The sequence below is a fragment of the Typopeltis vanoorti genome, chromosome 23 (genome assembly GCF_054136105.1).
Source record: "Typopeltis vanoorti isolate ZY-2024b chromosome 23, IOZ_Tvanoo_1.0, whole genome shotgun sequence".
Taxonomy (NCBI): domain Eukaryota; kingdom Metazoa; phylum Arthropoda; class Arachnida; order Uropygi; family Thelyphonidae; genus Typopeltis; species Typopeltis vanoorti.
In genome coordinates, this window is record NC_143571.1 from 72,600,050 (window position 1) to 72,615,283 (window position 15,234).

Below are 15,234 nucleotides of genomic sequence, written 5' to 3' on the forward strand. Positions count from 1 at the left end.
TATTTGCGATAATTATAATAAACGCTAAACTTCAATAAGTTGTCCTGAGATATCAAGTGAGAAAGATACTAGATACACGTAATAAAGAAAGAAGGGACGACACGACAATAGCGCAGCCGGTAAGAATCTGATTATATAAGTTTTAAGTTAGCAAAGGGATAGAATCAAGAAACAGTAAATTACAGCACTGTACGATAAGACTAAACAAATAGAAAATAAAATAAACGAACAAATATAAAGAGAAGAAAAAAATAACAAATGGAGCAGAAAATATAAGTTTGTTTACATGCTGCATAATTTATACAGATGGCATAAGACTATCTTTAATGGTTTTAGTTCTAGTGATGCAAGAAAATATATTTCATTGATTATTTTTGCTGTTCGATGAAATTTTTGTGACTTGAATATGAAGTATGATTATGCTGAATGGCCTTGTCAGTCTTCTATCAATATCAAAACTGCAAGCACTAGGGCTGCATTCCATTCACATTAGAATATCATTCATATAGGCTAAAATCTTAGCAGTTGCCACATTTCTTATTCTAACTTTAACAGAAAGAAAATGTCAAATTATGTAAAAACATTTAAACAAATTTAAATGTTTTTACGCTATAATAGGATGATTAAATCCTATTTGCAGAGTCAATGTCTGAGTTATATTCTCTTGCAGAAAAATTTTTTTTCTTTCAAAATCCCCTTCCACTTAAACAAGCTAACTCACCTTTACTTAAAAAGCTCTTATAGGTACTTTGCATCTCCTAGATGGTATTCAGTCCTCTTGTCTTTCCAACAAAAAAGCCTCTATAGCTCAGCTAAAGTGTAGAGGCTTTTCTTTTGTAGCTTAGCTCTCAAGTATTAACTGAGTACTGAATGCTCATTGCACATATTCTATATCCACATTTCTTTAGCCTTGGAATCGAAAACACCACTACTTAATTTGAATGTTAAGTAGCGGTGAATTATACAGGCATGATGGGATGCATTTGAATGGCTTTGGATAAGTAGTACACTAGAAAAAGTATTGCTAGATGGAAGTGTAGTGTGTGATGTAAGCAAGAGATCAAAAGTAAGAGATGAAGTGAAAAATCAGGAGAGCAGTTTTAAAGAGGCAGAGGTGCTTTGTGGTGGAAACAGTAGTAGTGCGAGATGAAGAGAGAACAGGAATGCAAGAGGAACAGGGAGAGTGGATGATGAATGTATGTATAGGGATGATTAGCATATCGATGGAATAGATTGCAATGTGGGTGGGGAAGTTGAGATTGAGTGGATATATGTGATAAGCGGTGATGAAGGTGATTGGGCAAAGACAGGCGTGGTGGGGAAATCGCAACCAACAAGTGGCTTGGATAGGACTGGTTATAAACCTAAAAATGTGACTGCTGTGTTTATTTACAAAATGCCAGAAGTATCAGAAATAATGGAGATGAAATGCTTTCACCGAGTTTATTTTCCCCAACATTTTTAAAATAAGTGAAACATGGTTGAATGAAGATGATATCCTAATGGGAATAGAAGAAATGGATTGATACAGTATTTTCAATGAGGATAGAAAGGACAAGAAGGGAGGGTAATGCTGCTGCTGATAGTAGGGGAATTATATCCACATAAGGTAGACATGAACGAGGAAAATAGTGGCAATGGTTATAAGGCAGGTGGTGTAAAGTGGTGGTTGGCAGGAAGACTATATATATATATATATATATATATATATATATATATATATATATATAGTTTGATGTTGCTATAGGCCAGGGAATGTGGAGGGTTAATGATGAAGAAATGTATAAATAACTTGGATTACTGAACAAAAGAAGGGTAATTATTATGGGAGATTTTAATTATGGTGGTATCGATTGGAATGAAGATATAGCATTTGGTAATAAGGAAAACGAATTTCTTGAGAAATAACTATCTCAGGCAGCATGTGAAGAAGGGCATGTGAGGATAGAGAGTTTTAGATCTGATCATTTCATCCGAGGATGTAATTGTGAGTGGGGTTTTGCACTTTCTTCCAATTGGTGAGAATGATCATGAAGTGAACACCTGGGCTGTGGTAACCATATGCAGACTTCTGTGAGGAAAGGATATATGTGGAAGTACAAGGTTGATTATGACAAATTTAGGAGACAGCTTGGAGCTATGGCATGGAATGAGGAGTTGAGTAGTAAGGAAAGGAAATAAATGCTGCTTGGGAACTGACACTGAATTACATGACAGCATCAGTATGTAAATGAATTCTGAAGGCCAAAAGGCTGAATAAGGTAGGTGTGAAACAGATGAAGAGGGGCTTAAGCATAATCTGAAAGAAGGCATGCACTTTGGAGGCAGTACAAGATGAATAATAGTAATAATCAGTTACATGGAGAGTATAAATAAGCTAGAAGAGTGACTCAGTAAGGACAAGAAAAGTGCAGTATGATAAATTGGCAAATCACAGGCAATGGAAAAACCCTAGTTTCTTAGATGTGGCAAGTAGGAGGAGAAATGATTATGGTAAAATAATGTTAATGAATGAAAATGGTAGAATGGCATCTACTGAAGAAGACATTGTTGAGGTATTCATTGATCAGTTTTTAAGGGTGTTTCATCTTCATCCGGGTGGAATCAGAGGAACTTAAATGTAGAGGACAAAGGAGAGGGTGGTTTCATTGTGAGTGAGCAGGAGGTATTTGAGGAATAACCTTGATGTCATTAAGGCAATAGGATTTGATGACATATCATTACGTCTTAAAAGGAATATTCTAGGAAATTGGCACTGGCATTGGTAAGCCTGTTTAATAAGTCTTACCAGCACAGGTTCCAAGAGAAAAGAAGATAAAATTGTTCGACTGCATAAAGGTGGTGATAAGGCTGTGGCTACAAATTATAGACCACTATGTATTATATCTGGAGTTTGGTGAGAAGTAAGATACAGAAATGGGTTGATAACAGCAGTATTCTATGTTTATCAGCATGGGTTTGTTAAAGAGAGATGTTTTACTAACTTATATTCTATAACGAGGTGACAAATGTCTTGGACAAGGGAGATTAATATACAGTGATACTTAGATTTTTCAAAATCTTTTAAATAAATTGAAACAGATGGGATTAGATAACAGACTTCTGAATTGGATCAGATTGGCTGTCAAATGTCCAAAAGTTGTATATGGGGGCGCAGTATCTCAAAAGAGGAATGTCACTAATGGTTTGCTGCAGGAGTCAGTTTTGGGACATAAATGATATTGGGATGGTTAAACTAGTGACATGCAGGCAATGCAGAATCAAGCAGATGTTATGACCTTACAGGAGGACTTGAATAGATTGCATGAATGGGCCGACAGGTAAGTGGAATTGTCAGTTCACTGTTGCAAAGTGTAAGGTTTTGAATTTTGGTAAGCAAAGGTAGGATGCAATGGATAAAACTTGAAAGGAGATAGAGGAGATGAGAGATGTTGAAAGTTTATTTTTCACTTGGTTAAAGTATAATAAAATTAGTTTAATCCTTTATCCAAGTGTGAGCAAACAAAGTTTGCACCTGAAAGTATCTTCAGGATTGGGTTAAGGTGGTACAACACCAGGGCAACTCGTTGCAAAGGTGGAGCAAGCTACCAAAACTCCTATCTCAGTATCTCCTATAATGCAAAACACATCTCCTTGCGGTTATGTCTAATGTTATGCATTAAGGGAAGGGCCACTACCCAGACTAGTTTTGACCTTTATTGCGGTCTCTTCAGTGGGAGCCAGGCCCAAGTAGAGATACCAGGCAGAAGCATTAGCAGGTCATCTCTATCTATAGGAGTTGCCATATGGTGTGCCACCCTTTTTTTAATAAATTACTATGGATTTAGAGAAAGATGTTGAATGAGATGAGAGATCTGAGAGTGGTGGTGGTGAAGGACCTGAAATTCAGGAGCCACATTGTGCACAGGTTGTGAAGACATCACATTGGATAATGGCAATGATGCAGAGGATCTGACATTCAGGAATAAAGAGGTTACAATGCCATTGTATAAGGCCTTGATCAGGCCTCATGGATTATTGTGCACAGATTTGGTCACCAGGTTTTCATGGTGACGAGGATATGTTAGAAAGGATCCAGAGAAGATTTACAAAGGTGGTCAGTGGTGTTTGGAATGTGCAGTACGAGGACAGATTGAGAGAATGAAAATTGCACAACCTCATGAATGGGAGGGGGAGCAGGGATTTATTTATTTAGCATATAGCTCACATATGAAAAGTTCATCTTTTATTTACCTTAAGTTTTACATAAAGCAAACAGAGACAAGGGAGTCTGAGTAAAATTTACAAGTGACATTATTTCTTGCCATAAAGTCCTATTTTGTGCAAGTATAAAAATGTCTCCTTGACAGCAGGTTGTTGGGAGATATGATATGACTAATATATTGATAAAACTGTTGTCTAGGTCACCCCCTCCCTCTTTTGCTGATGGGAGGATCATAAAGGAGGAGCGCCTCGTGATAAGAAGCAATCGGGTGACTCAGCTGATTTCCAATCCAGCACAATTGAGACTTGTGTGATCAATAGTAGAGGAATTTGATTGGTTTCCAAGAGAACTTTATCATTGGAGATTCTATCTCTCCATGTATATCCAAGAATTTTTCTAAGACGTTCTAAATCTGTTAATGAGATTTCGACCTATTTGCTGTGGAGATAGTCCAAGTTTGAGATGCATACAGAAAAATAGCACATATTGTGGCCTTAAAAAGTCTAATTTTGGTTTCCAAGCAGACAAGAGAGGATTTCCATATGGGAGTCATAGTATGAAAGACTGCTAGTGCCTTTTGTTTTCGGACTTTTATGTCGTATTCGGTGTCCATAATTTAAGAGCCAAGACATTTGAAAGTGTGTACATTTTCTATTTTGTAGTTAAGGTGATATAAGGAACTGTCAGCCAGAATGGGTAGAACTTTAGTTTTGGAAAAATTAATTTTTAATCCCACAATGTTAGTGAGGATAATAAGTTTGTCCAGATGCCATTAAGCTGTGCTGTAATCTGGATCGAGTAAGATGACATCATCTGCATAGATGAGTTCTTGCAACTTGACACTTTCTTGATTGAGGTGTAATTCAATGCTAAAATGTGAGTTGATTTGTTGAAAGATGTAATCCAATGCGATAGTAAAGAGAAAGGGTGCAAGAACGTTTCCTTGCAAGACTCCTGTAGAGATAAGGAATGGGGTTGGTTAGCATTCTATCGACTAGGACTTGTGCGTAATTCTTTGTAGGGAGCCTTTATTGCCTTAATGATTTTGTCTGGTATGTCATAAGAACAGAATTTCAAAGAGTTTGGATCTGTTAATATTGTCAAAAGCTTTGGTAAAGTCGATGACGGTAAGAACAACTGGAGCCTTCTAATACAATGGATTTGTTCTATAGTACTTCTTCCCCTGAGGAATTCCGCTTGGCTTTTCTTTAGAAGGGGAGTGATGGATGGTTGAATCCTGTTTAATAACATTCTATTGTAAACTTTTAAAGCGGTGGAGATAAAGCTATTTCCTCTGTAATTTGTCATTTTGGTCTGGAAACCTTTCTTTGGGAGGGGAAGGATGTATCCTCTGGTCCAATCTGCTGTAGCAATTCCAGTGTTTAGTACAATGTTTCAGATGTTCAAAAGTAATGCATTTAGCATATTGCCTCCATAGATGATGGCTTCAGGAGTAATATTGTCAAATCCTGGAACTTTGACTTTAGTTGTCCTATAGCATTTCTTAGTTCACCTAGAGTGAAGTTAGTTGTGTGTATCCCTAGTAAAGATTGGTTTTTATGTAAAGCAGCATAGGTGGGAGAGGTATGAACCATGTGGTCAGCATTTAGTAATCCATGAAAATATGCTCTCCATTCTGTGAGAAGTTCTGCTGTGGTTTGGAAGGCTTCTCCATTTTCCTTGACCACTCTACTAGCATTTTTGATTGTGGCTTTTTTACACAGTTGGTTGACTTTTTGGAAAACATTTTTTTGATTTCCTGCATGGTTGGCTCTTTCCAAATGAAGACATATAGTGTTTACAAATTGTTCACGGTCAGCTTTGAAGTGATTGGTAATAGCAAGGTTTAATAGGTATCTGTTTGGTTTAGAATTGTATCGATGATCTGATTTCTCATGTGTCAGAATTCTACTGTCGAGGCCCTGACCCAGTAGATTTTCTGCGGTTTTGGTCTATTTTGCCCAGCACTTTCTGGGCAGAGTATTGAATAGTTTCATAAAGTATGTAGAGGGACTCAATCTGAGTACATTCCAAATTTCGTTGTTCTGTTTCCTTTGCTATTTGTTCCTGAAATATACAGGCTATTGATGGATCAGTAAGGTGCTGCCAATTATAGAAATGTTTTCTTCATTTTAAATCCCAGTTCTACTGTACTATACGCTCGACAGTTTTTAATGGAACGAATCCACTTTCCTCTTACTAATATGTGATCTGTCTGTACTTTGGTTCCTGTTGGGTGTTGCCAGTTCCACACTTTCCTTCCATATGAGGAAATCTTGATTGAATAGTGATGAGGTCATGAGCAGTGCAAAATTCCAGTAAAAGTTGTCCATTGCTGTTGGTTGTGTCATGTAAAAGATGTTTACCACAGGCTCTAGATCATGCACTCAAGTCCTTTCCCACCCTCGCATTGAAGTCGCCACCCACAAACACAGTCGTATAGCGAAACTGCATGTATAGCTTGTTCTAAACTGGTATAGTAGTCAGTCTTTTGATCTAATGAGGCGTCCTCAGTAGGAGTGTAAGTAGCAATTATGGTGGCTCTTGGGTTTGTTCGTAAAGTGAGTTTTATTATTCAACTGCTTAATTTGGTGATTGAAGCTATGTGTTGGTAAAGTTTATTAGTGATGAGGAAGCCTATGCCTCCTGTTCCATTTGGTTCTGCCAAGCTGTAAATGAATTTCCTATTATGGTGGGTTGCTATTGCATTCCAATCTTCTTCTGTCTGCCATCAATGTTCTTGAATGCATATGAGATCAATTTGGGTTTCTTGAGCTCCGAGAGAGAGTTCATGTAGTTTTCCACATTCAAGGAGTGTTCTCACGTTGTATGTCGACATGATGAGGGGTCTTTTCCAGAATTTGAAGTTTCTACGATGACCTCTGACTTCATCTGAATGAGGGTTTCCTTCGAGGACTTTGTCCCTCATTCTTCATACTATGTCAATAGTCTGGTCATTGGCCATTGTTACATCATTAAAATTGTTTCTCTTGTCTTGATGAAAGGTTACATCACATTAATCCTTAATATATATATATATATATATATATATATATTGTGTGTGTGTGTGTGTGTGTGTGAACATAATAATAGACATGTACAATAATAAGACACTCGAGGAACAGGGGATATGATTGAGACATATTCTAGTCAGGGGTTATCAGGTTGATATGGAAGAGATTTTTCATAGAATGGGAGAGGGGGATAGAACAAGAGAGATATGATTGAGACATATTCTAGTCAAGGGTTATCAGGCTGATATGGAAGAGATTTTTCATAGAATGGGAGAGGGGGATAGAACAAGAGGCCATCACTGGAAACTGTATAAGTAGGGTGTGAGTAGAGAAGTGAGAAGATTCTTTGCATGGTGAGTGGAATGCATTGCCTGAATGTTGTGAATGCAAACTGATTGAATCAGTTTGGCATGGTTGGATGAGCATTGTGTGCGATAGTGTGTACCTTCTTTGAGTCTTGAACATCATAGACGTCAGATGTTAAGAATGACTTCCTTAATAAATTTCTGCTAATTTATATAAATTTTTAAATGGGATATAAAAATGTCTAACAGAAGTATGTATGTAAAATACATACATACTTTAAAAGTTTGTCACTGAGATGACTTGCTTGCAGATTTAAATGTGCTATCAAATGCTGTGATGAATTTTGGTTGATGATCGTGGGAGATTTCATTGAATCCATTATAAAACTACCAGTTTAGTTTACTTGGGGTGTAAGCATTTTTTTTTTTTTTTTTTTTTTTTTTTTTTTTTTTTTTTTTTTTGTCTACCATTATTTTGTAGTTCATTCATTTCTGTTTGAACTTGTGTCAGCACCTTAGTGTCAACAACATGCAGTATTTTTAATTTTACTTGAAAATTTAACATCAGGAAATATAACTCTGTTTTCCTTGAAATATCAGATTAAGCCCATAAAGGTTAGCTAAGTCTACAAGAAAACTGAGACCTGGGATCTGTTAATCAATGGATTTCAGAAGTGGTAGATAATTTTTCACCACTTGGTGGTGAGACCACCATTTGCTTAGTGGTCTGAATTATTTAAAAGTGTAATGTTTGGAGTAGGAATCCTGAATTATCTAATTTGTAGTCTGCTCATGATACTAAATGAGGTAGATTTAACCTTTCAAGGGTTGGTTTAGATAAGCACTGATAGTTGTAATGTTTTGCTTAGTTTCTGTAACAATAAGTTCTGCTTGAGTTTATTATTTGGCATGTGAAAAAGTAACTGGTGTGTTTTTGTTTGTAGCTGTATGTCAACAGTAAACAAGTTACCTACATTATTCTTAAAAATGTTTTAGTAGTAAAGTTTGCTTGTTATTACTGCAAAACATCTTGTATCATTCATTCCATCTTATGACAAATGTTTGAGCTGCTATAAATGTGCATCATTTGCTTAAATTTATTTTGAATTAAGAGAACAAATTAGTCAGGCATTCTAGCATTCATTATATATGTTCCAGTTATTTAAAATGTTTTAATTCCTTAATGAATCCTTTACCAGAGTTATAATCTAGTTCTGCTATAAGAATGTAGTTAAGAATTAGTTAGCTGAATATTATTTGAAGTGTACAGAAAATTGAGTTTAGAGTTCAAATTACTTTAAATGCATAGGTTGAAAAAACATCCACAGAGTGGAAGCAAGTTGGTGTGGATTCCACAAAAAATATTGAGAAATGGAGAGGCTCTCCTAGTTATAAGATAATGGATCTTAATCCCTCAACCCATTACAAAGTTGAAATAAGAGCTTACAATAGTATTGGATATAGCACACCTGACAGCCTTATTTTTAAAACTGCCGATGGTAAGTTATTGTTTCATTGTTATATTTATTTTATTATATTTTGGTTTGACATTTAGATATAAATTTCTAAGCATTCCACGTTTACACTTTAGCTCATTTTGTAATACTAATTTCATTCATGTTACTACATGTTCTTTTCTGCTTTATTTTCAATATATAAATACAAACCGTGATTAACATTTAAATACTGTATTTTTTTTTTTTTTAAAATCTGATCAATATATTTTATATTTAATAATTATTATGCTGCATTTTATGTATATATTATATAGGGTGTGTATGGATATCATACCACTGTTTCTTCTGTCAGGTAATTTTTTTTGCATCTGTGGGGGGGGGAGTAAAATGCTATTTATGTATTACAGTGTGATATTATACCTCTGCTATTTGATAGTATATTTCATATAAGTTTTTTTAATTACAAGTGATAATGCTACATGACAGCTGGAGAGCCTGAAAAGGTGCTTTCCAAATAGCAATAGGAAATAAAATGAAACATAAAGGAAGGATCAAGAGAGAAAAAAATGGTGTGTGTGTGTGTGTGTGTGTGTGTGTGTGTGTGTGTGTGTGTGTGTGTGTGTGTGTGTGTGTGTGTGTGTGTGTGTGTCTGTAATCCAGGACATACTGGATGAATGAGCAAGTGATGAAAGTGCTTCCCACATGTAAAGATGTTTGATATGACTGAGGAAATATTTTAGCAAGTAGAATGAGTGGATGATGTTGCCTCAGTCATATCAAAAATCTTTGTGTTGGTTAGGATGGATGATTTGAAAGAATAATATAGTATAAGAGTGGATATGAAAGTTTTTTAGAAGTGAAAAAGATGGGTGAAAGAGTAAAGATTTGGAATCTATTGCTAGGGTATGACAGGTAAGTTGAAGAGCTGCGATTGCAAATAAGTCAGCTTCGGGGAAATCGTGTGTCATATGTAGATACGTGGGATTACTTTGATGGTTGAAAGGAGATGTATGCATGCAAGATGGATTGCATCTGAATGGTTTGATACCTTGTTGAAGAAATTGTTTGGTGAAAGAGCAAATATGAATTGTCAAAGTAGATGTGTTTGTCTAGTTGAATGAAATCATGAATACTTCTATTAAGTGGTAGGAACTGAGTGTAATAAGAGAGGCTTATTCGGAATGGAGATGCAGACTATTTCCAGAAGTATAAACTGGAATTAGGGAAGGGGATTTGATTCAAGATTAAACTTGTCACTCCAGCAGACTGTTATTTCTGGCATTAGTATGTACACATAACAGGAATGAAGGCAAGAAGCTCTTAGTATTTGGATGTAATGGAACCAAAAATTATAGGCATTAGTGAGAACCCCCCCCCCCCCCTACTGGCTGACAGTGAAAGATATTGTTACAGGAATAGAATGTCATGGGTTCAGTTTATTCAGGGAGGACAAACAAGAATGGAGTGCTACTGGTTGCATGGAATTAATCCAACCACAGAAATCTCAAATGGTAGTGATATGAGTAATTGAGGAAATGGGTCTGGGATTATTTGGTCTCAGATGATACATATTAGAACAGAATACACAATTTGGTGATGCTAAAGACCAGTATCATCTGAATAGGACTGAACTGCATAGACAGGTATTCAAGGAGCTGATAATCATCCTTGAATTATGAGGTAATTTTCAATTGCAGATATAGACTAGATGACAGAAAAAACAATCCAGGTATGGAGAAATGAATTTATAGAATTACTAAGGGATAACGACTTTAAACAGCACATGATACAAAGCATTAGTGGTGCAAGAACATTAGATCTAGTAATAGTGTCTGAAGATCTGTCTATAATGAATAGAATATTATGTTCTCTAGTTAGGGAGAATATAATGTAGTGTTGTGATTTTCTTCCTTGATTACTACTTGTATAATAATTAAAACACTTATTTTGAATATTAGTCAAATGGGTTTTTAATTTATTGTCCTACATGTTTCACTGATTTTTGCTATCGGCATCTTCAGGGAATACAATTGGTAAGCTATATGAAGGTAACAGACTAGGTTTTAACTGACAGTTCTAATTCATACAAAATTAGTATTGTGTGAGACAATGCACGTGTGTCTCCGGAACATGATTTATTTGTTACGAGACATAATGTAATTGGCATGAAAGTTCATTTCTTTGATGTTTAGTGATCTGATTAAAGCTTTCCAAATTTCCGGTAGGATTAGGCCTTGATTCTTATTTAGGTTTCCTGTTGAACCGGCGACCGTAGCAGCCTCCTTGAAGGTTCTGGAATGGTAGTTCTTTTCAATATAGGGCATATGACTCTTATCCCACTCAATGAGATGGTTGGTAGAGGCAAAGTGGCAAAAAAGGCCTGAAATATCTTGTCTGTTGTTTCTGATAAATATCTTGTGTGTTCTTTCTGTCTCGTTTTGAAGCTTCTAGAGGTCTGACCAACGTAATAACACCACAGGAGCAAGGTATATTATATATTCCAGAGTACTTGTAGAATGGATGAGGGTCTTTCGGTGATCTTAAAAATTTCCGAATAGTATTGACTGGCTCGAATGCTACTGTAATATTGTGTGGTTTTAGAAAGTTAGCCAATTTTTTTGAAATACTGCAGACAAATGGAATAGTCATAGTGCTGATGTAGTGGGTGTCATCACGTTGTCTTTGTGGTATATCCAAAAAGAGAATCTTGTTGCAGAGTCTTTTAGGATAACTATTTAAGGATAGCTCTCTGGATATTGTAGTTAATTCTCTTTGTAAGTCATCTTGGTCTGTTGTGTAATGTATAGCTCTTTTCTTAAGCATATGGATAATGCTAAGTTTCGGGGATATATGATGAGACGAGTTGAAATGGAGGTAACGTCCAGTATTCGTAGGTTTTCTATATACAGACAGGTTGATGCTGTTATCATCATAATCATCAAATTCCTGCCATGTATCCTCAAGGGGTGTACAGGATATGACAGTACTACATGAAAAATTTACATCATTACTAATTTCCTATCTACAATTTTCCTCCAAATCAGTCTATTACTTATCAAGACTCCAATATTATCATTATCAGATCTTATATTTCTATCATCTAAAGCACTTTGTACCGTATCAATCCACCTATATCTTGGTCTTCCTCTGGGTCGTTTTCCTGCCAACCTGGCAGAGAACACTTGTTTTGCTAATCTTTCCTCTCCCATTCTATTTAAGTGACCATACCACCTGAGATTAGCTCTGCTAACGTATTCCTGGATGTTGACAATGTCAGGTTCTTTCCTAATATCCTCATTTTTAATATGATATTGCCATTGATGCCATCTGTTCACGCCCCTAATCTTTCTCAGGACTCTCATATCTGCGGTCTCTAGACTTTGGTCAAGTGTTTTACTTCTGACCCAGCTCTCAGATCCATAAGTTAAAACTAGTTTGAACACTGTCTTGTATACAGCTAATTTAGTTTCTAATTTCTCTCTTATTCCATATGAATTTATTCAATTGACTTCCCACCATACCAGCTTTGCTGATTCTGTTGTCTATTTCTATATTTAATTTACCATCTTCAGTAAAAATCGTGCCTAAGTAGCTGAAATGTTTTACTTGTTCCACAGGTTCTCCATTCACAACACAGTTGACATATTCAATGATTCTGCCTATTTTCATTGTCTTTGTCTTTTTATTGCTGACCTTCATACCATATCTATTACAACAGCTATTCAATTTAGTCAGAGAATCTTGCAGACTTGTAGCGGATTTATTTAGAAGTATAACATCATCCGCATAAAGCAAAGAGCTGACATTAACATCTCCAATTTTGATATCAGGTTTAATACCACATTCCTTCATAATGTGATCCATATAGATAATGAATAACAGAGAGGATAATGTACATCCTTGTCTCACACCAGATTTAACATTAAACCATTTTCCTGTACTTCCTTCAATTCTAACTGCTGACTTACAACTCAAATAAAGACTAAGTATTGCTTGATATAATGCCCCATTGACACCATATAACTGCAGCGTATTGAATAGCTTCTCTCTTGGCACCTTGTCATATGCCTTTTCCAAATCGACAAAACTTAAATACAGATCTTTGTTATATTCCCATGCTTTCTCGACTATTTGTTGTAAAGTGAAGATCTGATCCTGACAGCCTCTATTTGGCCTGAATCCAGCTTGTTCTTCACCAAGCTTTTCTTCCACAATTCTTCTCAACCATTTCTCAAGTATACTTGCATAGATCTTGCCAGGAACACTCAGCAGGGAAATACCTCTGTAATTCTCACATTCGGTTTTATTTCCCTTTTTATATATGGTTACTATGAGAGCTCTACTCCAATCATCGGGAATTCGTCCCTCAGTCCAGGCTTTCTAAACTATGCAGTGCAGCCACTATAAGACTTTTATACCACCATACTTCAGCATTTCTGGTCGAATATCATCTACTCCTGCTGCCTTTCCACATTTCAAGCCTTTGATGGCTTTTTCTACTTCAAGTATGGATATGTATTCCTGACTGCATGCCTGGCCAGTGTTTTTTTATCACTGTGCTGTCGTCACTGCTTGTTTCATTTAGCAGTTTTTCAAAGTAATTACTCCATACTTCAAGGATATCTTTTTCTCCTGTTTTCTTTGTCACCTTTATCATCTCTAACTCCTTTTACAGCACTCTTTCCTCCATTCCTAAGCTTCTTCAACAACTTCCAGAATATCTTACCACCTTGATATTTATTTTCTATGTTCTTGCCAAAGTCTTCCCATTACTTTTGTTTAGCTAGTTTTACAATGATTACAATGACAATGATTATGCACGTGATGATGTATCTTCCGAAATGGAAGCTAAAGAAATACCGAACGAAATTTTTATTGCTATTGAGTCTGATTAATGTGAAGAATTTTTTGGATTTGAATAATGTAATGTTCAATAAATATTAAGTAATACTTCTACCTTAGTTTTATTACATTTGATTTACCTCTCATACCTTTCAAATGTATACCGCACATGTTCATTTTTTTAATGAATTCAGACTTGTTTTGTATAGATAACGCGTGTGTTATCTATTGAAAAATACAGTATATATAATCAGGAAAATATTCCAGGTGTGCAGTGCTCATCCATTGAATAGCAATATCACCGATATTATATTTTTGCATTTATTTCCATTAAAGACTCCCCTAATTGTTTCCAGACTTCACGTGATTCCTAAAAGTAAACACAATAGACAATTGCTTCATGAATACACTTTGCAATGCATAAACATTGCATCACATTCGTATTAATATCCCAGGTGACCTTTATTTGGAGTCTCATCAGTGGGAGCAAGACTGAGTACATAGTCAATCATTGACTGCACGATGTATGTGAGTCTGATACCCCAATATAACAGCGAGTGACAAATGGCTCGATATATGAAGTACAAACAAAGCATCTTGTACAATAGTTGAACACTGATAAATATCCCTGGCATGAATGGAAACACTGTTGCATGGGTCAGTGGTGACTGTGATATGAGAAATGTGCTAGATATGATAATTATGCTTTAATTTATCAATATTACACAATTTCTTTTAATAGTGAAAATTGCAAACTTCCTGAATGGAAAGTTCACTGTGGATCATCAATAACTTACATAGCACAGAATATTGTTAAATCAGCTTATTTATTTGTAAGGGATTCTCCCTGTTCTTCCACCATCCCTTAAGAATGGTTGAGCCCTAGTAGTGAGGAATTAAGAATGTATTTTATGACTGTAGATCCCTGTGTTTATGAGCTGTTTGCCTATTCTGAGGGACAAAATGTTAGATTAGGGGAAAATAGCATCAGTTACAGAATCGTATTAAAAATTAAGATAGCAAATCGAATGTGTAAGTAGAGCTAATCTAAGATGGTCATTTTGTTTTGTTGTTCCCACCTACAAAAGGTTATTAGTAAACCCATAGTACATTTGTACTGTGGGTGGGCTAAGGATCATTTTTTGTAATTTTTTTATTGTTACGTAGTTTAGAAACTCTGCTCTAGAGATCGAACATGGAACTTTTTCAAACCACTTCAGTCTTCCAATAAGCATGGTATTGGTCTCACACTGGGTGATGAAATTCATTTCCCACCACTTTATTATAAAGGATAATGAAAGGTTAGCAAAACAAGTCTTTAAATCAAAAATAGCAGAATTGAGGGGGAGAGAAAAAAAAAAAAAAAAAACTGATATAGGTCGGTATGTGTGGTTAGGGGTGCCTTAGATCAG

General features: G+C 35.7%; 1 protein-coding gene across 6 annotated transcripts in view; it reads left to right on the forward strand.

Annotated features, from left to right (window-relative positions):
* Fas2 (neural cell adhesion molecule fasciclin 2) overlaps window positions 1–15,234 on the forward strand; it is a 321,060-nt gene that overhangs the window by 257,883 nt on the left and 47,943 nt on the right. For all 6 annotated transcript variants that reach the window (XM_090412742.1, XM_090412741.1, XM_090412743.1 and 3 more), the window contains exon 13: window positions 8,833–9,022. In XM_090412742.1, the coding sequence (XP_090268868.1) occupies window positions 8,833–9,022 (190 nt within the window). The remainder of the gene's footprint in view (window positions 1–8,832; window positions 9,023–15,234) is intronic.